The sequence below is a fragment of the Canis lupus genome, chromosome 15, assembly GCF_011100685.1.
Source record: "Canis lupus familiaris isolate Mischka breed German Shepherd chromosome 15, alternate assembly UU_Cfam_GSD_1.0, whole genome shotgun sequence".
In the NCBI taxonomy this organism is placed as follows: Eukaryota; Metazoa; Chordata; class Mammalia; order Carnivora; family Canidae; genus Canis; species Canis lupus.
The window spans coordinates 44,742,180-44,768,420 of record NC_049236.1 but is presented as its reverse complement, the minus strand read 5'-3'; the positions used below and the strand labels follow the sequence as shown (position 1 = coordinate 44,768,420).

At 43.4% G+C, this 26,241-nt stretch overlaps 1 protein-coding gene across 8 annotated transcripts in view; it reads left to right on the top strand.

Annotated features, from left to right (window-relative positions):
• The first annotated feature begins 6,749 nt into the window (after positions 1–6,749).
• The window catches only part of ZNF827 (zinc finger protein 827), a 168,649-nt gene continuing 149,157 nt past the window's right edge, over positions 6,750–26,241 (top strand). For 7 of the 8 annotated variants that reach the window (XM_038558915.1, XM_038558913.1, XM_038558917.1 and 4 more), the window contains exon 1: positions 6,750–6,921. In XM_038558915.1, coding sequence (XP_038414843.1) covers positions 6,879–6,921 — 43 coding nt within the window. In that variant the 5' untranslated portion in view covers positions 6,750–6,878. The remainder of the gene's footprint in view (positions 6,922–26,241) is intronic. The other variant, XM_038558912.1, reaches the window with a different exon arrangement.

The following is a 26,241-nucleotide window of genomic DNA, read 5'->3' as shown; positions in this document are numbered from 1 at the left end:
AAGATCGACCTTATAGAGAAACAAAATCAGAGCTCATCACAGCCAGAGAGAGGGGCTGAGAGAAAAGCCACAATGCATGAGGGGACTTGCAAGGAGACAGCAGCATGATTTGAGGCAGGTCAGAAGGTGATTGGGTCAGGCAGCAAAGAAGTACATTAAGCAAGCAGACGTATCAGTTGGAAAAATAAGTGAAGGTGGAGAGCAGCTGCTTAGGGGAGTTTTCATCCATGTAGATAAAAAAGGGTCCAGGGCAGCCAAATTGATAGAGATGCTAAGAATCCCCGCAAATAAGGCTTTAGAGACAAGAGCTTTAGCTCCAATTGGGGTTCAAGTTTGGAAAGAATAGGAAGGACTGGACGACCCAATCATTAAAGCTGACAGTTTGGACCAGGTGAGAGAAACACAGATCACAGGGAGCAGGGATTTTCTTAATCTAAATATGACTTGTACTCGGAGATGGTGCAGAGTTGAAAAACAATTGGTAAGATGTTTAAAGGAAAGATCCCAAGTACGTGAATTGGGATGAAAGACACCCAAAATGCTCAGAAGTGTTTCCTGTGCCAGGTTCTCTGTCAGGTCATATGCTTTTGAAAGCATGGTTTATCCAAATTGTGATAAAACTTGCTGATCCCAGCCGGGCCCTGGCCTCGTAAGAACACAAGTACAGATTACACCAAATGTCTGTCTCTCTGTAAATGATGGCTGGTCATCGTCACCAGATACTGATTTACAGCACTTGAGGTCCAGGCCAGGAGAGACGCCAGACCCATTTCTCTGCTTTGGGACAGGCACTAATTGTTTAAAATGTCAAATATGGAGCACTTTAGGGGTAAAGAGTATCCTGAGGCAGATAGCTCAGGCCCTGGGAAAGAGAGAGAGACTCTTGGTGGTTTCATTTTCCTAAAGGACCCTGTGTTCGGAGTAACCAGCTTCTTCACATGGATGGACATATTCCAATAGGACTTGTTGAACCCTACTTCTCCTCTGAGGTGGTTGATTTTATGTGTCAACTGGACCATGCTAAGGGATGGCCAGAGAGCCAGTAAACCATTATTCCTGGGTGTGTCTGTGAGGGTTTCTCCACAAGAGATTACCATTTGAATCAATAGACTGAGTAAAGATCCGCCTCACCAATGGTGGACATTAACTAATGCTGAGGGCTCCAAGTAGAACAAAGTCGGAGGAAGGGCGAATTTGCTCTCTCTGATTGCGCTGGGACATCCATCCTCTCTTGCGCTCACACATAGGTTCCTGTGGTTCGCAGCCCTTTTGGACACGGACTACATTGCACCATTGGCCTTCCTGGTTTTCCATCTTGCAAACAGCAGATCATGGGACTTCTTGGCCTCCATAACCATATGAACTGATTCCTATAATAAATCTTCTCTTATATATACACATATATATGTGTATACATATATATATCCTATTGATTCTGTTACTCTGGGAAACCCTGTCTGATACATCCTCTCTGTGTCTCATAAGGAAGCTCATTAGAGGAGCCAATCTTGGGGCAAGCAAAACCAACTCTCAGCTCCTGAAGCTAAGTGTGTTTTACTTTATGAGAAGTTGAAACATATTTGCAATTGGATTCCCAGGCCTCTAGTGGAACACCCAGAGTTCTTTTACTGCATCTTAATAAGTTCTAGGGCAGTGGCTGTCAAACTCTTTGAAATAGGGACTCACTTATACTCTTAAAAGTGATCAAGAGCTCCAAAGAAGTTTTGTTTATGTGCGTAATGTCTATTGACTTTCACTATATTGTGCATTACAACTGCAGAATTTAGAAAATAATAAATTCACATGTAATAGCAATAATAAACCCAATATAACATATATTTATGAAAAACAACTATATTTTTCCAAATAAAATTTCAGTGAGCAGAGTAGTCCTGTTCTAGATTTCTGCAAATCTCTATAATGTCTGGCTTAGTAGAAGAGGAGCTAGATTCTCATAACTGCTTCTGCATTCAATCTGTTGTGATATGTTGCTTTGGTTAAAGAGCAAAGCAAGAAGCTTGGTCTAGAAGATAAACAAGCTTTGTACAGGTATGCAGTTGGAGGAAGGGAGGAGTATTTTAATAATCTTTCCAGATAGTGTGGATATTCTTCTTTGACATGACACCAAAACTTGATGAGTGGCAATTTCTTAAAAGTTATTTATATTGTGGAATCTGAAACCATTATTGATGAACTTTTTATATAATCTTATGCTAAAATCCATTGTCCTACCTTGTACTTTTTTCTTTTTAAAGGTTTTATTTGGGATCCCTGGGTAGCGCAGCGCGATCCTGGGGACCCGGGATCAAATCCCACGTCGGGCTCCCGGTGCATGGAGCCTGCTTCTCCCTCTGCCTGTGTCTCTGCCTCTCTCTCTCTCTCTCTCTGTGTGACTATCATAGGTAAATTTAAAAAAAAATAAAGGTTTTATTTATTTATTTGAGAGAGAGAGATAGCACAAGCAGGGGGAGGGGCAGAGGGAGACAGAGAAGCAGGTTCCTCATGGAGCAGAGAGCTGGATGTGGGGCTCAGGACCCTGAGATCAGGACATGAGCAGACGCTTAACTGACTGAGCCACCCAGGCGCCCCTTACCTTGTACTTTGAATGGATCTCTTACTAACCATAAATTTGTAACATCATGTACTGGTCATTTGGAAAATATTTGTTCACTGAGTTATGCCATTCCTCCAAAATGTTGACACAATATATAAAGGTCGTATTCATTAATGTCACCATGGATGTCATCAGAAAAGCCTGTATTAGGAAGCTGTATACTCACAATGATGTATACAAGTTATCGACAATTCTAATTTTCACTTATAAGTACAAATATTATCATTGCCAAAAAATACCATGCATTGTTTTCCTTGAAGACACAGGCTCACTTCATTCATTTTTTTTTGTGCAAAATATCCAACTTTGCATAACTGCAGTTTGTCTATCAGTCATTATTTTGAGTAAAAATAATATTCTGTGAAAAATGCAGCCATATCAGTCTCAAAAGTGATTTTCCCTGAGACAATTGATGTATGTCAGTATGCAGCAGAAGTACTTTATATGTACCTACACTTTTGTCACAAAGAATGTTTAAAAGTCTTGTACTCAAGGGTCGAAATTTAATAAAATTAGTAAATTTTACTGCTCCATCAAGGACACTTTTAAATGAATCTTCCTTTTTTTTTCTCCCTCTAAGTGCTTGGTGGTGGAGAATGACTTATAATACATTTTGGTGCCTTTGCCTTGATTCAAGCCGCTAAGGTGCCAGCATTTTATTCCCATTGCTTCTGCATCATCTGTATAAATGTGAACACAGATAAAAAAGCAAATGATATCATAGTATTATTTTGAAAATACTCAAGGACCCCTCAGGAGACCACACACCATTCTACGGGATGTGCTCCCTCTGTCTACCCACTTAGGAATACTTTGGCTAGGACAGAATTTACTCCTGTGGAGGGAGCATTTATGAAACATCTTCTTAAAATGCATAATTTTGAGAAAATCTATTCTAATCTCACATTTGAGAGGTGATGTAGTTGGAGGTAGGAGAGACTACTATGATTATTAAGATAAAGTATTATTTTAAAAGCTTGGACTGTGGGGAGGAGTGAATCAAATAGAATATTCCAGTGTAATGGCTATGGTCAACAATAATCGAGGTTAAAAGTTCATGAGTATGTGCATCCAAAAGGCACTCATTCCCAAAATCATTTATTCATTTGATTTTGAAATCCATTGCAGGAACTTCCAGTCATTTATCATCCTAATATTGTAGGTTAGTCTAACATGAAAATTAGTTTGTGTTCTCTGAACATATCACCACTGAGGGTGAGATGCCAGTGTCCTTGAAGAGTGCTTTGTAGCAGGCAGATACCAAGCTGAGATTTAAGCAGAAATTGTTCTGTCCTTATTTCCATTTTCTATTGTTGTGTACTACTTCAGATAATTTTTGGAGAGTGGTAGAGGTATGAGTAAATTCAATTAAAAATGTTTTTGGCTGTTGATAGGATACCTCTATAATTAAAAGTTGACAGTGTTTGCCTGCATGCCTTTAAAAGGTCACAGGAAATGTAGTCTACTTTCAGGAAAGGCCTAGAGTGTGTTTTCGGTCATAGCGTACTAAGGATTGTAAAGAGTCACAGCAATTCAGAAAACGGGTGATGAGTCTATGCAGTGTAACCATCCTTCAAATCCTAGCCAAAGGTTCAGAGCAGGCAGTGGTGGGGAATCGTGACCGTTTTGTTTACCCTGTCTTAAGTTTAAAGATCATGCACAGTCCCAAGGCAATGAGTCTACTTGGAATGTATGGGTTCTGACCTATTATCATTCATATACTAATTTCAAGTCCAATGCTACTGACAATAGTCAAAGTCATGGTAAGTTGAGGTCCATTTTACATTACAAATCAGCAAAACTTAGATAACCAGTTTGCTTAAGCCAACACTCAGGGAAGAATTGGTTTAAGAACAATGCTCCACAGCAGCCCAGGTGGCTCAGCGGTTTAGCACCGCCTTCAGCGCAGGGGCAGCGTGTGATCTTAGAGACCCAGGATCGAGTCCCATGTTGGGCTCCCTGCATGGAACCTACTTCTCCCTCTGCCTGTGTCTCTGCCTCTCTCTCTCTATTTGTTTCTCGAATAAATAAATAAAATCTTTAAAAAAAAAAGAATGATGATCCATTTTAAACTTGACTGCTCTCTGTTTTGGTTTTAGATTGAATTCAAGCAGGTGTTTTCAAAACCTGCTTCGGATAGCATCACACAGGGAAGCTGGGTCTTTCTGGGAGTTGGCAGGGTGGGTTTCCTCCTGAGATTTCATTATCAATGAAAAACATCTTATGGGAGCTACAACACTCTTTAAGCTTCTCTAATAAAAATATGTAATATAAAGCCTTATTATTATTTTTAAGGGGAATGTAGGGATTTGTCCACCATGGCTGTTGTTAATACCACTCAGCTTGTGAGAATTGCACTAGAACCTCAGAGAGGCATTAGCTATCCATGTAAGCTTGGAGAGTGTCATTTTATCATTCTCTATCTCAACCATGCCTCCACTTTCTTTGATGAAAAAGTCTATTTTAAAATTGGTAAGAAAATATTTAACATAATAAGATGATGAGTCAGAGTTTTTAAAAAGCTAAAAAGGGAAGATGTAGTTAAATAATTCACCTTTTTATTTTTTAGCTACATCTGACTCATGACATATAATGTATTCTGCTAAGTTCAAAGTTTCCTCTTACAAAGAGAGTTTTATGAAACAACTCTTCTTCAGACCATTTTTACTTCAATTATAGTAGCAGGTTTTGGAGTTTAAATCATTAACAACCTCTGAGTGAACTTTTATCCAAATGACTGCAAGTTACAAAGAGAACAGTCCTCTTTCACCAAGTACCTTTTGTGCTAGAGTGAGACCCATCCTTTTCTATTTTTCCCCTTTATGTCTCTTTGAAGAAAGATGTGTGATTTGTAAAGTAATGAAAGTATGTATCAGTTGATGAAAACTGCTATATTTGGGTTCCTAATGCAAACTAGAATTGCTTCAGGGTAAGCTTCACATACCTGCATTACAGCAGCAAAATAAATAAATAAATAAATAAATACAATTCAGAAGTCAAGATCTCTCTTTGCACACTGTAGGAGTATCATGTAGCAGTTTAATCAACCACGGGGGTGAGAGAATCTTACCCCCCACTCCCCCCCCCCCACGTCGTCAAGGGGATGTAATTTTCATTTCGGCAGCATGTTTCAGTTTTAACTCCCCTAAACACTCCAAAACTGGGCACTTATTCCATCAACCTCAGAATCGATATCCCCATATGCTATCTTATTTATTTTTTTCTAAAAATTCTTTTTATTAGAATGTTTTTGGACGAGGGTGTGGGAAACCGTAACCTTCCACACACTTAAGGTGATGGGGTAAGAGAGCCATCGTGGCAGTGAAAAAGCCTGAAAAATCTTGATACAGAACCAAATGCACTTGAGGACACAAAAGAAAGTTAAGAGAAACATCTATTTTCTTTAAAAAAGAAAAAAAAATCCGCAAGAGTAATGAACTCCTCGTTGTTTAAAGAGTGGGGAAAACTTTTTCCCCCCCCACCTAGATCTGGCGAATAGCGGGATAAATTCGCAGGGCTCCATCCCACCCCCGCACGCGCGCCCCCCATTCTTTCCAGACTGAGCGGTTGCAAATCCCAGGCTGAGTCCGCCCTGGGAGCCTTAGGGCACCTTCCTCTTTGCTCTGCGCGCGCGTGTGTGTGCGAGTGTGTGTGTGTGTGTGTGTGTGTGTGTCTAGCTCTCGCTCTTTCCCTCAGTCTGTGCCTCTGTGTATGTGTGAGTGTGTGTGTGACAGAGAGAGAGAGAGAGAGCGCGAGAGGAGAGAGAGAGCGAGAAAGAGAGCGAGCGAGCGAGCTGTGAGCTGTGCCGCCGCCGCCGCTGCCCTTTGATCCCGACATTAGTGTTAGGGGCTCGGAGACACAGCGCGGCCATAGACACCGCCGCACCGGCTCTCATTTATTTATACCTCCCATCACACACGCGAGCACAGGACACACACACACTCACACCTATTAGATCCGTTTCCATTGAAGAATATTACGCTCGGGGACAAGCCAGGTGCACGACCAAAAATTCAAAAAAAAAAAAAAAAAGGATTAAAAAAAAAAAAAAAAAAGAAAGGAAAGAAAAGAAGAGAACCCCTCATCTGGCTCCAGGAAACAAGCTTCAACCCATTGCACACACCGGAGAGAAGGGGTTTCCCCCTGCCCGCCCGCCCGCCCCCCAACTACCTCCCCGCTCCTGCCAGTGTCTGCCTCTCTGCCCCCACGGGGGTTTATTTGATCTCACATTAACCAAGGAGGAGAATGTGAGAAAAGGGGGAAAATGCCCAGGAGGAAGCAGGAGCAGCCCAAGCGCCTTCCCTCACGTAAGTCATCCCTTCTCCACCTCCTCTCGTGCCATTTTGTCGCCCTCCCTCTCCTCTTTCGCGTCTGCAGCCTCGTCCGTTGTTTTCTGCATTAGTTTAGGGTTACAGAGGTGAAACCGACAAAGACACAGCCCGGGTTACTCCTCGTTTAGGTCTATGCCGAGGCAGCCATGTTGGTGATGATCAGCCCCGTGCCCTTTCTATTCTCTCTCTCTCTTTTTCTTTCTTTCTCTCGCCCTCCCTCTTTTTTTCCTTGAGATCGGGCTTTTTTCCCTCTTTTCCCTCCCCCTCCCCCTCCTCACTCCGGGTTGCTGGGGGGAGGGGGCAAGAGACGGGAGGAGGGGAGTAGTGTGGATGCCGGTTTTTTTTTTTTTCTTTTTTTTTTTTAATCGGGGAGTGTGTGCGAGGGGGGAGGTGGGAGAGGTTGGAATCTTAAAAAAAAAAAAAAAATTTCCTTGCGGCTCGCAGCGCCCGAGGGTGCGGGGGTCGGGGCGTGCGGAGGACGGGGGGCCGTGACATGGCGATCGCGGGTGCCGGGGCGAGGGCGCGGGCCGCCCGCCGGGCACGGGATCCAGGGAGAGGTCCGTCTCCGGCTAAAGGTTGCGCCGGGGTTGGCCGGGCCCGGAGCCGCCGGCGGCGGCGGCGGCGGCGGCGGCGGAGCGGGAGGAGGCGGAGGTGGAGGAGGCGGCGGCGGAGGAGGGGAGTCGGGGGCGGGCGAGGCGGGAGCGGCTGGGGAGGGTGTGGGGGGCACCGCGCACAAACACACCGGTGCACACGCGCCGCCGGGCGGCTGCTCCCGCGGCGCCGGGGCGAGGGGGCGCGGCGGGGCGCGGGGGCGCGGGGGGCGCGGGGCGGCCGGGCGGGGGGCGAGGCCGGGCAGCGGCGGGCGGATGTGGGGTGCGGGAGCCGTGCCGAGGCGGAGGCAGGAGGCAGGAGGCAGGGCGGCTCGCGGCGCGCGAGGTCCCTGCAGAGCCGAGGGGAGGGAGGAGCAGGGCTCCTGGCCGCAATAAAATGCGGGGTCAGTGGGAGCAGACGGAGCCAGGCGAGACTCGGGCTCTCAGACCCCCCTCCCCGGCGAGCCTGAGCAGAGTCCAGGACTAAAGTGCATCACAACCCTCCCCGGCTGCAGCCACATACACCAACTGGAGACACACACCCGCCGGCACGGCCCGGTCCCCTTCCCCTCCTCCACCCGCGCCCCCGGTCCCTCTCCGCCCTCCCTCCGGCTTTTCTTTGCGAGACTCTTAACTTTTCCCCCACTCCCTCTCCAGCTCCCCCCCCCCCCCCATCTTTCTCCGCTTTGAGTGTTCCGAGATGCTGCTAAAGCTAAAAGTGAAGGAGAAAGAAGCAACTAAAAATATCCCCCGGGGCCGCCGGGCTCCTTGAATGCAGGGAGGAGGGGGCAGGGGAGAAGGCGTGGGGCGGGGTGACGGGGAGGAGGGGACGCGGAGGCGCCGGAGGGAGGGGTCGGGGGAGACCGAGGGTCAATTTCTTCTTTCTCCCCCCGCTCTGCTCCCCTCTCCCGGCGGTTTGGCGCTGCTCGGAGCTCGATCCTGCAAAACCCGGGCTGGGGGCGGGAGCGGAGCCGGAGCGCCCGCCCGCCCGGGTGTCAGGCCGACGTGGTCGGTCACCTGAAGTTCACGGAGGGTGGGGGAAGGGTTAAGGTTATGGTGTCTCGGGCTCGGGTTGTGTGTGAGCTTGTGCGTTTCCGCTGCAGACAGGCAGCGCGATCGATCTCCCCCTCGCGAAATATCCGCGGCTGTGCCTGCCCGGGGGACGCGCAGGGGGCGCGGGCTGCTCGGGCCGAGCGCCCCCGCGGCTCCGTGTCACCCGGGCCGCGGCCGAAGTGGCGAGCAAGGGCACTTGCAGGCAGCCCGCTCCGCAAACATTCCTCTTTCTTTCCCCTTCCCGGTACGCAGGAGTCGACGCACAGGGCTTGGGTTGTGCTTTTTTTCCCCTTCCTTTAAAAAAAAAAAAAAAAAAAAAAAAAAAAAATGCCCCTGTGCAGTCCTTTCTTCGCCTGCCCGCTAGAGGTTCTGAGGATAATATCACATATGTAATATATATGCACATAAAATCGCTCGCAGGCGGCTGCGTGTGTAGGGAAATTTTGTGCGAGGGAAGAGAAGGCGGCGGAGTCGGGGAGGGCGAGTTGGGAGGCTCCGCGCTGCGATTCACAGAAAACTCGCAGCAGTTGGTGGAAGAGTGTGTGCGTGCACATGGCCGGCCGGCCAGTTCCCAGCTCTTCTCGGGGGCGTGTGGCGGGGGAGGGAGAGGAGGCAGGAATCCTGGGGGGGTCGGGGGAGGCTTGCCCTGCTCGGACAAAATGGGCTTCAGTGTTCTCTGCGAACTTGCCCTTAGATGGCAACTTTGGGAGCTGATGAGCTTGTGTGCGAAAACCAGGGCGGTGAGGTTATTTGGTCATTCTCCTTTCTTCTCCTCTCCCCCTGCTTTAAAAAAAAAAAAAAAAAAAAATGTTGGCGGGGTTAGAGGGAGGGTAGGAGAGGAGAAGGGATTTATCTGTTTTCGGCTCTGACGGAGATGGAACGCCTTCCCTCCCGTTGTGTGTAGCGCTTTCGGGCAGCTGCAGCCTGCCCTGCTGGTGACCTTGACCCTGACCTCGTGCGACTACCCTCAGCCTGGGAGGAAATTCAGGCTCCATTTTAGCTCGTGTGCTCGGTGGGCCTCTCCTGCTTGCTGATGGCCGGTGATTAAGTTATATTTTCAGAGTGGGCTCTCCCACCCTGTTCTCTAATTGAATACTGTTATCCACTCACTTAAAAAAAAAAAAAAAAAAAAAAAAGAAAGCAACTCCTTCCAGTCACATAAAGCCACTTTTACTGAAGTAAGAAGCAATTACCTTTTGGAAAAGCGGTAAATGTCCCTCCAGTTTTTAAAGGGAAGCCTAATTTGCAAAGCTTTTCCACTTACCTTTGCATTGAATGGATTTTTGTGGATGTGGCTGCCTGTTCTAAGCATGGTTCACACATGTTTTGTAAGCAGTTTGCATTTGGACTAAGAGCAGTTTCTGGACAAATGGTGTGTTTTGCAATTCAGACATAGTAACCCAAAGCTTCCTAAGTGCTGAGCGAGTCTTAAACTTGCAGAGGTGGGGAGATGTAATAAATATTGACTTTGGTAAAATTAGTGTAAATTAGTATTTAATGTAGAATATAATTGTAGTCTTAAATCCCAGTTTTAATGCTAAACTGTTTATTTGTTTGTATGTGTTTGGGGGGGGGATTTTTTTCTTAAGGTGGAGAACCTTTTTGTATAAAGTTAAAGCAACTTTGGGCATTAAGGCTGCCCTGATAGAAGTCATCTCAGGGTTTTAGGAAGTTATACAGCATTAGGTTTTAAACTTGACCCTAAAGGAAAGGAGAGAGGTGTATGCTTTGGGGGCGGGGGAGGAGGTTGGTGGAGGAATGAGGTGGAGAAACTTGCTTTTGAAACCAAAGAACCCTTCTGAGTAAACACAAAAGTGGCTAATAGCCACTACTGATACAGCTTTAAGAATCTAGAGAAGCTATAAACACATTTAAAATTAGAAGTAGAATACAAATTAGATTACAAAAAAGAAACTTGTGAAAAGGAATCTATTGAAACTTCAGAATGCCTTCTCCTTTCCCATAGCCACCTCCCCCCCCCTCGCCTCTTCACCCCCTCATAAACCATTGCTACTAATAGACTTTATGTATGGAGCTAATTTTTCTGTTATTAAATATAATACTAGGCAGGCACAGTGTGGATGGACAAAGTCCTCCCACTCTACAGCGCAGACATCAAGGAACCTGGAAGTTCACCCTCGAATAGATCAGTCCTGGAAATCCAGACTAGCACTTGGTATTATCTGATACGGAGTCTGGGGTGTACCTCAGCCCCTGGCACGGAGTTCCAGCAATTCCCCAGGCTAGGCTTCGGCCTGCTAAGGTTTCCTAGCTCGTTCTGTTCCATGAGACACCCAAGGGATTGTTCAGAACCGAATTAGCTTTGGGGATGGGTGAGCCTTTAACCTGACACTACTAACCTAGGCGTTAGATTTCTGATTTAAAATTCTACATAGTCATTTCTCCTGGGCCTCTGAAGTAAGAGAGTGTGTATGTGTGTGTGTGTTACATGGGCCTCATATATATGTGGAAAAGAAAATGGCCCATCCTATAGAGCTGTGTACTGATTCCACTGGCCCCAAATCAAAAAGAAGTTTTGCACTAGCTTTTGGAGGTGACCTCCAACAAAAGGTGTTAAACCTAAACTATTTTTGAGAAGTGGCTTTAAAAATTATTACTCCAAGTAAAGCCTTTATTTCTTGGACTACAGCAATGTCATCATTTGGAGACTTAAATATGATTCTGCTGCTGTTGAAGGCTCTTTTCTAAAAGTTCTTTCCATCAACCAGGTTCAGTACCATGTTTAAAAAAAACATCCTAGAGGGGCAGCCCCGGTGGCGCAGCGGTTTAGCTTCTCCTGCAGCCCACGGCGTGATCCGAGAGACCTGGGATCGAGTCCCACGTCAGGCTCCCTGCATGGAGCCTGCTTCTCCCTCTGCCTGTGTCTCTGCCTCTCTCTCTCGCTCTGTATCTCTCATGAGTAAATAAAATAAAATCTTAAAAAAAAAAAAATCCTAGAGATCCTTTGCACTAGACCATGTGCTTATCTGTAGCAGAATCCCAAACTGCATGGCTTAAAAATGTTTGTCAGTCTGAGAAAGAAGAAGAGGGGAAAAGTGATACTGTGTCTGTTTACCAGGCCTGGGGCTCAGCACTTTATGAACATCATTACATTTGGGATCACTAACTGAGGAGGGAAAGGGTCAGGAAGGGCTTTCCCCTATGTTTGCTACATCTGTAAATCCTTTTACCATTGGCATCATCAGCACTTTTAAGATTTCCTCATTAGCTGCAACTTAACCCATGAACATGTATGAGTTCAGATCCTATTATATTTATCATTGGAAATCTGCCTGATGCCTATTCCCAGGGGGGAGCACAAAGGAAAAGTTAATAGAACAGTTGTTTTGCTATTCTAGTATTTTCATTGTTTACTCAGTTGTGGGTCAAGACCAGAACAGGTTATTGTGTTCTTCATTAACAAAACTTTAAAAATCATCTTCTGCTTTCTAGTAAATGCGGGAAGCAAAAGTGACAAGAAAGCAACAGGGGCCCTTATATTTAGATTTTTCCCTGTCTTTATATATCTATTGGAAGACGAAGGGTAGAAGATTTAACTCTTTTCCCTACTTACTCTTATTAATTTTTTCAGTGGCGATGGACATCCTCCTATGATAGGAACCACAGGGAAACATTTTGAGTCTGAGGCAATAAAATATTTCACTGCTCCTGTCAGGCAGAGCTAACGATTCTGAAATACCCCATAGCAGGCTAGGTTGATACTGGGCAATAATGTTCATCTGTTCTCCTAAAAGAAATCCGTGTATTCCTAATATAGTAAGTAGGGTACACTGAACTTTCCTGTTAAAAGAAGGAAGATAGTTCAAAATCACATTCCTCCTAATGCTTCAAAATAGTTTCTAATAAAAAAAATTGATTTTTAATTTATCTATGGGCTGCCATCTCGCTCTGGGGATGACACAGCTGGTGCGAGTTGACAAGTCTCTGGCACAAAGTGTTAATAAATCATGCTGGAGAAGTATAAATTGGACAGCTTTCGGTCAGTGTGAGGGCTGACTGTGCATTTGAGTTTTTAGAGCCTTTGAATGGCCTCTATTAGGAGAGGTCCAAGGGAGGTGTGGAAAATCTCTGTCTTGCGAGGCTTATAAAATTAGATGGAGAGAAGCCGTGGAAACACCCAAGGGACAGCGTTGTGTTGGTGGAGCAACCAGGCAAGCTTCTTTTGGGGTCAAAAGGTGGCTTAAAATACAAGGAGTCCTATTAATGTCAAGATAGTCCTGTAGGGAAGACTGGGTTAGCGGTGCATGCTGCCTGGCTGGATTGGTAAGCCAGTTTATTTAGTAGTCCCAGTCGTTTGGATTCAGGCAGGGTCTGGATGAATCAATCACTTTGACAAAAGAGAAAAACTCACCCAGTGTAACTAACCCTGGTCACTTGCACGCAAAGTGGTATCTTTGGACTGAAGGGTGGCAAGCGGTGCTACTGTGTAAAGAAGCTCCCTTGGTTTCGGTGACTGGTCAGCAGTGCCACCTGAGATAGCTGAAGGGCAGTGTGTACCCCAGGATAGTTTCACGTATCCCATTCGCTTTCCTTGTGTGAAGTTCCTTTGTCCCTCCTCCATCCTTTTCGAAGTATCAGCTGAAACATTAGGACAGGAGGATTGAAACAAACACAACAGGCCGGGAACGGATCTCTCCATTCTGAATGATGTATTAGTAATTTTCTATAATTTAATCAGACCGATCACAGAACAAGATAATAATGGTATGACCTACAAAAGAGGACGTTTGGGGGCGTTAAAGTCTTCTTAGCATAAGGTTTTACAAGACCATGGGCTTTGTGAGGAAGGAATAGATTCTGAGTTTTCTCCTATTGCAAAGAAATCCAGACCCAGCCTCATTATGGTAAGACATGCGGTGGTTTTTTGTTTTGTTTTGTTTTCCCCCCTGGACTTTATTACTACTGTATTTTAGCTTAGTTAAGGTACTCGAGAATCACATTTTAGAGATAGAGGTTATAAGTGAAGATGCTGTGTCCTGTTTCTGATGTATTCTTTTCTGTTCCCTACTTTGCAAGGTGTAGCTCAGTAATTCATACCATCTAGGGCCAAGTGTACAAAATACTTTATGGTTCATGGTTGCTGAAATGTCTTCTGTCATATTTTATAGGAAACTAATGTGCAAAGTACAGACCTTAGAAATAGCCAAGAGTACTCTATGGGCTGAAGTTACTAGCTGCTTTCCCTCTTCTGTGCAGGAGCAAGTTTTGTATTTCTATCCTGTCTGTAAATTACATTTTTATGATATCGAAGAATAGTGCATGACTAGGTGCTGAAGCAGGGGCCTCTCAGATGACTCTTATCATTCCCCAAAGACCCACCTTTGGGATAGAGTTGCTGTAGTTACAAGGTAGTTTCATAAATTAAAATCAGACTTTGGCTTGATACTAATCTTTAGCTGCATGGGTGCATCTTGTGGTTTTTTTTTTTTTTTTTATAAAAGTCAGCTTCACTGCATGTATACACACACGCACACAGGCACACACACATAGAGGCTGCACTGTATCTAATTTTGTAAAATGTACAGTGATACACGCCCACGGTCTGAGATCAGCATGTGGCCTTTAGCAACTCTGCTTTTCACAGACTGACCCAGGGTTATATTAAATGCAGCAGATTCTGTGTGCCTAAAAAGGATATTGTTTCCAGCCGTCCATTCCCTTCTTACTAAAAAACAACCTCCACCCCTAAAGTTCTGTCTCTAGAGTTCTGAATTGACTAAAACTTAGATACTCATTGCTTCTGTTTTTAAGAAAGTCTGAATTCAGCCAAGTTCTATCAGCAAGGAAGAAATGTATGGACCTTCTCTGAAGCTTGAGCCTGAAAAGCAGACCCTTAAATAATCCCTCTCTCTCTCTCACTTTGTCTCTCTCTCTTATTCTCTCTCTCTCTCTCATAATTTCTGCATGGATCAGACAAGGGGTTAGACCCCATTAGAAGTGTGGTGTGGAGGAAAAAAGGCAAGCAGTGAGAGAGAGGAGGATCCCAGGGTGAGTTGTTTTGAGCGCCCTGAAAAAGTTGGCCTTCAAAGTGGACCAGAGAAGGCGGGGGGTGGGGGTGGGGGGGGGGGTGGGGGGGGGTGGGGGGTGGGGGGTGGGGGGGGTGGGGGTGGGGGGAAATGATTGATCAGGAGCACTTCGCCCATCTGAGCTTTTGAGACAAGCTACTGCACTTGTGGAGGGTGATAGATTTTTCTGAAGTTATATAGTGCTGGCATCTTCGGTTGTCTGGCAGTATATTTTAAAAAGCTTTTGTTGTTTGTAACGAGAGGGAGAAAATATCACGTGATTTTGCCCTCTTTTCACTGTGTCTACTGTATATGGTACGACTTAAGTGAAAACAGAGACACACACATGCTTTCATAGTGGTTAAGTGTACAGACTCTGGCACTCACTTGCTGTGTGACCTTGGGGAAATTACTGAACTTCCCTGTCTTTGCTTTCTTCATCTTTCACTAGTGATAATAGTTCCTATATCATAGATTCTTGTAAGGCTTGGTTGACAAGTATGGATATTGATAAATACAATAATACACATACACATAAAACCATGCCTAATTAGAGCCTGCTCCATAGAACTCAAGAAATATTAACTCTTCCTATGTATATGAAATAAGTTTCCATTTGCTTAGATTGCGAGACCACAGGCATTTCTGACCCAGGACATTTTGGTGATTTCTATGTTTAAACATTTTTTTCCCATCTCTCTCGTTAGAGTGATGAGTAATAATATGATACGGTAAAATTCTTTTTTAAGGCTGTTAAAATAGGGCTTGACTAATACTTGGCCAACATAGACCAACAATATCACACTTAGACTTTTACTAAAGGAGTATATTCTGTGTTTGTGATTTGACCTGAATTATATCTAAACTGTGTAATAATCATATGAATTATGACTGGGTTTTACTGTAAAGTGAGGACAATAAATCCATGCCCACAGATTTATAGTGAGATTCAAATGAGAGAATAGGTATTTAATAAATGTTTATTTATTCATTTATTCAACAGTCAGTCCACTGATTAAAATTACCCAGGGGAAATTTATATTGGTTTTTCCATGTGTTATTTAGGTAATAGTTTACATTTTGTACAAAAGAAGGAAAGGCAAGGTCTGCTGCTTCTAATTGCTGAGAACCAGTCCAAGAGAACACATTAAATAGATTTTAAATGAAGGATTCAAGGGTGTGTGTGTATTGCGTTGTGTGTGTGAGATAGATCATATCAGAGGTTACAAGCTAGTGGCGTACTGATGTGTTTTGCCCTACACAGTATGTTTAAAAACTTGAGACAGCATTTGGAAATGGGCGGTTTCCCATAAAAATCCAAATTTCTAGCTTCTTTTGAAAACTTGGAAGAGCCAGCAGCACGGGGCCCACCTCCCCACATGGCAGCAATCTGCTGTAGTCAGTGGCGGCTGTCTCCCTTGCCCGGGCATGTGCTCATCAGTCTGCCACCGCTCCTACCACTCTGCTGCCATGTCCCCGTCTGCATATACACCTGCCCGCCTTCCTCACGGATATTACCTCCTGGCCCCTGCAGGCATTTGGATTCAAAACTGTTCTGCATTTTCCAACATTGTGTGATCTTTTCATTCATCATTGAGGCTAAGGTATTGTGAACCACATTCTACGGCAATATTAAGAAGCAGTATAGGGTGGGGATTAAGATCCTGGTACCAGATTTCCTGTCCTGGCTGCACCACATTTTAGCCGTGGCCTTGGCAGGTTAGTGCAGTTGTCCACCTGTTTTCACATCTGTACAATGGGCTAGCGTTGTAGGTGTATATGAACTGGGTTCGTACATATTGATATGTAGACTCGTGTCTGGCATGTCATATGTACACAGTAAATGCTGGCCATATTAATAATGCCAGCCACATTAATAGGTGTGAGGTGCAAATTCATTTCAACTAGGGATCTCAGAAAGATTGCTCTAACTGATGTGTAATCAGTCAGACAACTATTGTTGCCTGTAAGTTTCTGATCACCATTAGCCAGCCCAGTGATTCTCAACCCCGGCTGCATATTAGAATCACCTGGGAGATTAAAAAAATATAGACACCCCCCAGCAATTTAAATTTGTTGGCTCAGAATGGATCCTGAGCGTAGACATTCTTAAAAAGCTCCCTGAGTGATTTGAATGGCTAGCCAGTGTTGAGGACCCCTGAACTTACCAGAACTCCCACGCTGGGCTGATGCCACTTCAGCCAAAAATAAAGACATGTTATGTTGAGCCTGGGCAGCTTATCGACGATAATTTGTTTGACTTTTAAAACCTTAGAAATAGCTCATTGACTCTGACTCCTCCAAGTTGAAACCAGAGGCTCAGGGAGGGACTTGCACTAGGCAGGGGGCAGGACTCCAGTGTTTTCTGTCCTCCTCTCCTATCACGATCACCAGGGTTTCTAACTAGCTTTTTGACTTTGGCAAGTATTTGAACCTCTCTGTGCTTAGTAGCACCATTTTGCAAAATGGATAATAGTGGATTACCTCCACCTTCTGTTTACATGATACTTTATTGTTCACAAAGCATTTTCCCTGAAATCCTCTGCCTGTAAGCAGGCAAGAAGGACTTCTTTTCCCACCACTTGGATGGAAGTAGAAATTGAGCCACGGAGAGGAGGATACTGGCCTGAGGTCCCCAGTGTCAGCACCATCAAGGGCTGGATCATCTTCTGGTCTCCCAAGGCCTGCGGCATCTTGAAGGACTAGAAAACCTTCGTGGGGCCCCATACATGAAGGACATGTCTTGGCCACCTGTGCTCCTTTCACAGACCCTCTGCTGTAGGAGGAGCCCTTAGGTGCGGATAGAGCACGCTACTCTATGATTCATGAGAACTTGTGCCACAATATTTTTTTTCCTCAAAGATTTATTTTGACCTTAGACTCAGCGGAGGGTAAGAGAATTAGAGTCCCATGCAGTGACACTTTCTGGGGTCTGAATTACGTGCTCCATATGGAGAACACTGCTTTCGGGTAATGGCCTAGAATTATAGTTGTCTTCTAATCTGTGCTTGTTTGGCCCTACTTGTTAACCCAACAGTCCTCTCCAGAGCATGAAACACAGCTGTATTTGGAAGGAAACAAAGTGTGGGACACCCTCTGCTTCAGGAAATGTTCCTGAAATGTGCTACATGATTTCTCCCTTCTAGGGGAAAGCAAACCTCAAATAATAACATTCTGGATTTTAATCTGCCCTTAAGAAAGAGAGGAACCAAATTATAGTGAGCTGCTTTCTGATATTGCTAGGAAGAGAGAAATGTCACAATCTAGAAGTGGGGTTTGGGTTGGCAAAACCACTAGATCATATTTAGAGAGAAGTGCTATGCACCAGTGGCTACTCAAATACTTGCTGTTAGGTGAGAAAATGTATACAAAAAAAAAAATACAAGTATTTTAACTATGACTTAAGTGTCCTCCTTGAGACTGAACCATAGAAGTCACAGGTATGAATTCTGCTTATTCTTTTGATTTTTAGTTTTTTAAATTTTTTTATTCTTTTATTTTTAGAAGTCCGTATTGGCTTTTAATGGCAAACATAGTGCATGCTTAGTGTAAATAATGTAAACGATGTAGAAATGTTTAAACCAAAATGTGAAAGCCCCCTTTCCCAACTTCCATCCTCAGAGATAACCACATTCATAGTAACAAGCAGAAAGATAATAAGCAACATTTAAAATTCAGCCTTCATTCGAAAAATGGATGCATTTCAGCAGAGTTGGCTGAGTTAATGCAAGTACTGAATTCAGAACAAGGGTGGCAACACTGGACTTGTAAACTGATTAGATCACATCTGTACGTGGACCGCCAGATTGGGTGTCCCGACTTAAAGGGGGGAAATTGGCAAACTACGCACCAGAAGGGAGGCAACTAGCAGCTAGACTCTTGAAATGATGAGAGGAGGAATTAATTATTGTGACATTGGGAATGCTTAATTTGAAGCTGAGAGTGAGGAGAGATAAGAGTCATGCCTGGTAACTACATTCAAATATATGAAGTTCTGTCAAGTGATAAAGGGAGTAAACTTAATCTTAATTGTCATTTCTCCTAAATTTGTAGTTTGTGTCTGATAACTGATAGTTGATTGATTGATTGATTTGTTGATTCGTTCATTCAAGCAGCAGCAACTGAGTGCTTCTGTACCAGGGACTAGGGATCAGTGGAGTTGAATAGAGCATGGTCTCTACTTGCAAGGGGCTCGAGCCAAGGGGGCAGAGAAAGAGATGGAAACAAATAATTAAAATTTGGCTTGAAAAGTATTTTCACAGATTTATGAAATGCTGAGCAGAAAACAGAAACCAGGACCAAGAGGGTAAAAGTTACAGGGAAAATAACTGATTTTTTAAGATAAGGGACTATTGGGTAAATACAACTGTGCAGAAATGAAACTGAAGATCTTGTGTTTACAAAGAAGCTGGTTCAACCACCTGGCTGGGGTGATTTTCTAAGGACTTCAGGCAAAGAGGGTCACGATGGGAGGAGACATGTTGAACTCTGAAATCACTGAATATTATGAAAAAGAATTCTATAAAGCAAGTGCTGCTTTGCTTGGTTTCTGTCACAGAATGGGAGATCTGTTCCTATAGCAGAGGAAAACATCCCTCACTAGGCTGGACTGAAAGCCTTTTCAGGCAGTAAGGGTATATGTTAACCTACATGGTGTCACATTGGCGCACTGAGGACACGATCCCCTGAGAGCTGTAGTCCCTACTGAGTGCTCATTCATTAAGAAAAAGTTATGAGCATTTACCTGGTTGGTAGAAATTGTATAGAATGCAGTCCCTGATGACAGTTCTTTCAAATGTTGACACAAAACAATCACAGAGGATAAGCACAAATCAATATGCTAACAAGTGCAAGACAATATAATATGAATTAGATGTGTAAATGTTTGAGGAAACTGAGTGAGAGTGATGGCTAAAAGATTCTTGGAGAGAAGCGATACTTCAAACATCCTCGAGGAAGGGATGGATTTAGATCTTGAGAAGAGAGGAGAGAACATTGTAAGCAGAAGAAATGGCATTAGCCAAAAGAGGTTGAAATAAGCCAAAAGTATGTGGGAGACACTAAGAGAAGAAACTTAGCTGAATCAGAAGGGTTATATTGGTGATGGAAGGATGGGAGGTAGGAAAAATGTAGTAGGAGCTGGTCCAGATGATAAGAGATTATGATTACTAAATTTTGTAGTTTGGATACAATACAAAATCAACTGTGAAATGTAGTAGTTTTTTTTTCACTGTGATAACAAAAGAGATGGAGGATGATTGCCTGAAGGAAAAAAAAAATAGGGAGGGCTTTTTAAATAGGGAGGGCTGTTGAAAACCCAAATAGATGAATGACACGGATGCTGCCCTGAAGGTGTCTCTGGAAGAGACCTGCCAGCCATGGGCTTCTCTGGGGCCAGGGCTGCAGACCCTCAGCCAGGGTTTGCACCATGCCTCTACCTCCTTCCTCACCTCTTTGGTTTTCCTTGGCAAGGAAAGCTCTAATGCAGTGCCTTCCTTTGAAGGTCATAAAGTATGTGCTATTCACAAAAAACAACACATCTAACATTTATACACAGATAATGAAGCGTAATGGTAAAACAACTGTAAACCTACTGTCCAACCTAATACATTTCAATACTATTGAACTTCTGTGCTCTTCTCCTGCTAATTGTTCCCTTATTCTAAATTTTATTTTCTGTTTATTGCTCCCCTAGCTTTACCGTATTTGGTTTTGCTTATCTTTGGAATTTATAAAAATGGTAGCACACAGCATGCATTCTGCACCTTGGTTTTTCACTTGATTGGTATCTTTGTGAGCTATGGCCACACCTCTGCTTGTAGCTGTGGAGCACTCACTGTCTCTGCTCTCTGGTAGTATACTGACGCAACATGCCCCATGGTTATATGGTTTGTTTCTCCATCTTGCTAACATGCGCATGCAAATCACTTTGTCTTGAGGGACTGTCAAGTTCACAGGGTAGGATAGGGGTTTTCTAAAATTTTAAATCTTGCCTGCCAGCTTGAATTTTCTCATTGGTTACAAATACTGTTAGTTTTTCCTTAAAGTATCAGCCTTACTTCATTCATTTCCAAGAAAAAGTGTGCCAGATACCCAAATTTGAATGACCATAGTTCATCAGTTATTTCATTAAAAGTGATGTTCCATGAAAAGAGTGGCTAGTTCAGCTGCCAACTAAATCACAGATTTACTTTTCCTTGAGATAGCCATCACACTTCAGTAATGGCAGAAGTGCTTCACGGACACATTTCATTACATATCATATTAAAAAGATGTTTGCTCAGTCTTTAATAAAATGGATAATTTTTACTGTTGCTTCATCAAAGACATTCTTAAGTGAAATGGACAGGGTTACTTACTTTGGGGGTGTATGTGTCTGTTTTACTATGAGTTTGTCTCTGTGAAGAGTACAGTGATTACTGGTATGGTTTGGTGTCACTGCCTTGATTTGAACTAAAGTGCCAGCATTTTACCCATCATTGCTTTTGTATCATCATTGCAAATATCAATAGAGTGAAAAGGGCAAATACCATCTTAGAATTATTATGCAAACAGTTTTGATCTTGAGGACATTTAAAAGGGTCTCCGAGACCACTAGGGGTCTGCAGACCACACTTTGAGAACCACTATCTAAGCTGTCTACTTAGCAATGGAATTGCAAGTCTTGGCAGTTGTCTTTCTTCAGCTTTCCTTGATAATGTTAAAATGTAGGACTTGATGAATATTTGCACTGAAGAACCCAAAAGGCAGAGTCCTGAAGACAGGAAATCTTTTGCTCACAAGTGTTCTCAGCTTCTATGAGATTTCTCTGAAGTCTCTTGTTCAGTCTGCAAATGGGAATGCAAATATGTATTTTGCTGTGTATCTGTTGGTTTTGAAATAAAAGTAATGTTTTAAATAAACTTAGCAGTTAATATTTTTCTTCCTCACACAAGATGTATATATACTATATATATATATAACACCGTTAGTTTATGAAGATGCTTGATGCTTACCCTGTGACTCCCTGGTGTCCCTGTTAGGGAAGGAGAACTCTACTGGGTGCCATGGGCCAGCATGCCTCATCATGGAGAGTGCATAGCTGCCTACGACTGATAGCCAAGGGTTTTGGGCCTAGGAATCTGGGAGTATTTCTGGGCTTCCTGTGTGCTCTCTCTGGGCTGCTGTGCTCACCAAGAATTAACCCCCTCACTCAAGACAGAAACCTGAGTGCCATCCTAGAGACCATGCTCTCTGCCTTTCCTCCCGCATCAAACTGCTAGCCAGGTCTGTTGACTCTACTGCCAGTATAACTTGGAATTCATCATGCCCACACCCTGCCACTGCTGTAGCTTATACTCTTCTTTTCTCCTCTAAGGATTTATAGGTTCTTTTTTCCTTTTTGCCTCAGTGTCATGTCCCCTCCCCCCTACTCTGGCCTCTGTTTAGTCCAGTGTTCACACTGCAACCACAGTAGACTTTCTAAAACACTCATGTATTTATTTAGGATGTTTTAGACATCCTCTCAAAGGATAAAGTTTGTTCTTCTTAGCAAAGTCTAGAAGATACTTCCTTGGGACACCTGGGTGGCTCAGTGGTTGAGCATCTGCCTTTGGCACTAGAAATGTTTTTTCGTGATCCTGGGGTCCTGGGATTCAAGTCCTCCCTCTGCCTGTGTCTCTGCCTCTCTCTGTGTGTCTCTCATGAATAAATAAATAAAATCTAAAAAAAGAGAGAGAAGGTGCTTCATCATCTGAGACTCCTTTCTTTTGCCCTGCTATATACCCCTTGTTTCATTCATACTGGATTATTTATTTTACTGATCACCATGTTTGTATTCCTTATTTTGGCAGATTAATTTTCTCTAATTCTGGGATGTCTTCGAGCCATCAGATTTCCCCCATTACCTTCTACCTATACATTAGCACTCAGTTCTTGGGGAAGACTTTCATGCTTTTTCTTCTCCCCTACTATTGTCCCATTACTGGGCAGTGTTAGGCATCCCCTCCACTGGCTCCCATTGTTCTCATAATACCTCCCATGCTACACTAATTGCTTATTCCTCTATGTCATTATTGACTATGAGCTTTTAAAGGTCATGGGCTCTTCTGTATTCATTTTTATACATTCTTACATGTAACAGTACTTGGTATGTAGGAGGTGGTCAAATATTGTTGAATAAATGCATGAATGAATGAAATTAAGAATGGGTCACAGAATCAAAGAAATAGGAGGTATTCCATAAATAGTGTTGAATGAATGAATGAGTTGAATGAACGAAGTTCAGAGTGGGTCATATAGTCAAAGGGTTTTAGAGGTAGAAGGGACTTTGGGGAACACCTCCTGTTGTCATCCTCTCTCAGAAATGAGAAAATGATTTGCCTAAACTGTACAGCTCGGCCTGGTGGAAGGTGATGAACCGGGCCACAGACGTTCACATGGATGTGGCCTAGAGATGCCTGGGGAAAGTCATGTGCTTCCGGGGGAGACTTGCCGAGAAGAGCAGAGGCCACGGCCTATACCACAGGGGGATACCACAGTCGAAGTGCAAAGAGAACTTTTGTGGTTAGAAGTCTGTGGCACATTCCAAACTGTAGAGTCTCCCTTCAGCTATTGGCTGTTGCTCTCTCTCTGTCCTCAAACTGTGCCAAGACTGTAAGATTTTCCTGATGACTGGGCATATTCTACATCTGGATTCCATGGTCATAACAACCAGAAGTTTCCTGTCCTCTTTGGTTGAGGTGATTATGATATAGAGCTGGGTAGCAATATCAACAGTTTTGAGGTAAGCCCTACTATTTAAAATAATCTTCTCTCGTCTGAGATTTCTAGGTGCCTGGGAGGGAAGGCAAGGGGATACGATTATTCACTAAGTGCTAACTTTGTGTCAGGTGTTTACTTACATGATTTTGATTTACCTGTCAGATAATAGGTATTAGTACCCTATTCTATAAATGAGAAAATAGGCCTGTGAATGGATGTCATGTGGGTCTGTTTGGAAGCAGAGTGGGAGTGTGTCTGGTGTCTAAGCTTGTGCCCTTTCTGTTTTGTCATGTTGCTTCAGCTTCTAGAAATGGTTTTTCTCTGCAAAACCTGTTGTGGCCTTATTTTATTAATTTGGTAAATTCTTGAAGTTGTATTTATTTTATGTACTTGGGGATCCCTGGGTGGCGCAGTGGTTTAGCGCCTGCCTTTGGCCCAGGGCGCAATCCTGGAGACCCGGGATCGAATCCCACGTCAGGCTCCCAGTGCATGGAACCTGCTTCTCTCTCTGCCTGTGTCTCTGCCTCTCTCTTTCTCACTGTGTGCCTATCATAAATAAATTAAAATAAATAAATAAATAAAATTTATTTTATGTACTTAAAAGGAAGAGAAGCTGCAGTTTGCTGGTTTAACGTTGTCCATGCTTTGCAGCTTACAAAGCTTTGCCATCTCTGCAGGCCCATGAGGTGTGGGAGAGAGAATAGGTGTTATTACCCTGCTTTACAGATAAGGAATCGAGTTTTGGGAGGCAGAATGTTCCACATCTGTCTGGTTCATCTCCATATTCCTAACACCTCTTGTAAGGGTTAGTATTTAGTAGGCTGTCTGGTTTTTGTTAATTAAATATGAGTTATATAGCTGGTAAGTTCCAAATTCAGATGGGAATCCAGGTCCCCAAGTCTGAACTCAGACTGGAAAGAGTTCCACTGCTAAACCATTCTGCTTTTCCCAGAGCCCTAATCTACAGGATTCGGGAATCCTCTGATAGGGCTATCTGGTGAATTTCCACAAATCTAAATAAGTACAGGCACCCCTTAGAATAAGCTCTCTTATTCTTATTTCTTTTCCTTTAAATGCCTCAACATAGGATTTTAAATAGTTTCCTATCTACTTGATAACTTCTCAGTGAAATGACTTGAAAAGGATTGATCATCCAATAATGGATCATAGAAGATTAACATCAGGAAGATTCTTGAGATCATTTAATACAGTATTTTTCAAAACTTAAAAAAAAAAATAGTGGAAACCTTGTCTTTAAGGGGCACTCCAATACATAGACAAGAGCAAAGCCAGGTCGCGCCGCTTAGATATGTGCTAAGGTGGGAGGTAGGGGTAGATCCAGAATGCTATGCCCTTCCCTGGAGTCCTTGGGGCTGCTTGACGGTCTGGTTTGTAAATCACTGATCTGTTCTTACCCCTCATTTTATAGTGAAGAAACCAAGGCACAAAGGTGCTCAGTGACCCACAGAGGTGGTTGGATTAAGATGATAATGAAGCTTGTCGCCATATATCCAAATTTCCAATATTGTTTTAAACACCATTCTGCTTTTATTATAAAGAAAAAGTAAAGTACCTATTCTTTAGAGTGGGGGTCAGCAAAAACTCTGAGGTTTTTGGGCAGCCCCTTGAGCTAAGAATGGTTCTTACATTTTTAAACCATTGTTAAAAAAGAAAAAAAAAAGCCAACAGCAACAACAAAAACCAAAGAATATGGGATAGGTACCATAGGTGCCCTATAAAGCCTAAAGTATTTGCTCTCTGTTCACAGAAAAAGATTGCTGACCCTGCTTTATTGGATTCACTACTTCTGATATTAATGTGGAAGTAGGAAAAGAATTTGTCCTTCTCTAAGTAACTTGAAAACATGTAGATTTAAAAACAAACCCTGATTAGTTGAGCATATTCACATCAAAAAGCTTTTCAAACTTGTATTCCTCCAATGAGCTTCTTTAAATTGCCCAACACATTTTCATCCTTCTTTTCAAACATGAAGTTTTGGTGGAGGATAGGCTAGTTAATCAAGTTCTTTAAAATACGCAGGAGACATTGCAAACAGAGGGCTGCCTATAGTTGTTAAGTTCTATAAGATGAAAAGGAAGCAGTATACATATTTAAATACAAAATAAGGGCATTTTATGGACCACCCTAAAAGGTTCAGAATAAAAGGAACAAGAGTAGGAATGATGTGAATCCCTCCTGGTCACTTTGGGTCCTTACCTATTCCCACCAGAGGGATTTGTCTTGAGCCTCTACCTTTGAGTTGAGACTCCATTTGAAGCAGCGGTCATTAAAGCACATAGCTTCATCCTTACCACTTGATGCATTTCCGGAGGCATCGGAGCTTTGTTGGGAAGTGGAATGAATGTTTTCTCCTGCGGAGCATCAATTATGGGGATAGACAGTTAGAAAGCAGTGCCAGGGGATGCCTGGGTGGTGCAGAGGTTGAGCATCTGCCTTAGGCCCAGGGCGTGATCCTGGAGTCCCGGGATTGAGTTCCGCATCTGGCTCCCTGCATGGAGTCTGCTTCTCCCTCTGCCTGTGTCTCTGCCTCTCTCTCTCTCTCTCTCTGTGTCTCTCATGAATAAATAAATAAAATCTTAAAAAAAAAAAAAAAAAGCAATGCCAGGTTTTCGAGTAAAAGAGCTAGGGAAGATTTCTTGGTGAAACCCCAAGTGAATGTGCCTGTGGAATGCTCCCTTTGGAGCATTGATTGGCTTTGGAGTCTTCAGAGAGAATTAAGTGGGTGAAACCATAAGACTTCCAGTTGTTGAGGTGATATTCATCTAGCTACCGGGTATCCTTTGAATTGCCCAGTTTGTTGGTTGGTTGTAGTATTTGTTGTTTTCCTTGTCTTTGGCCCTCCATCATTGACTTCTTGAGTGTGT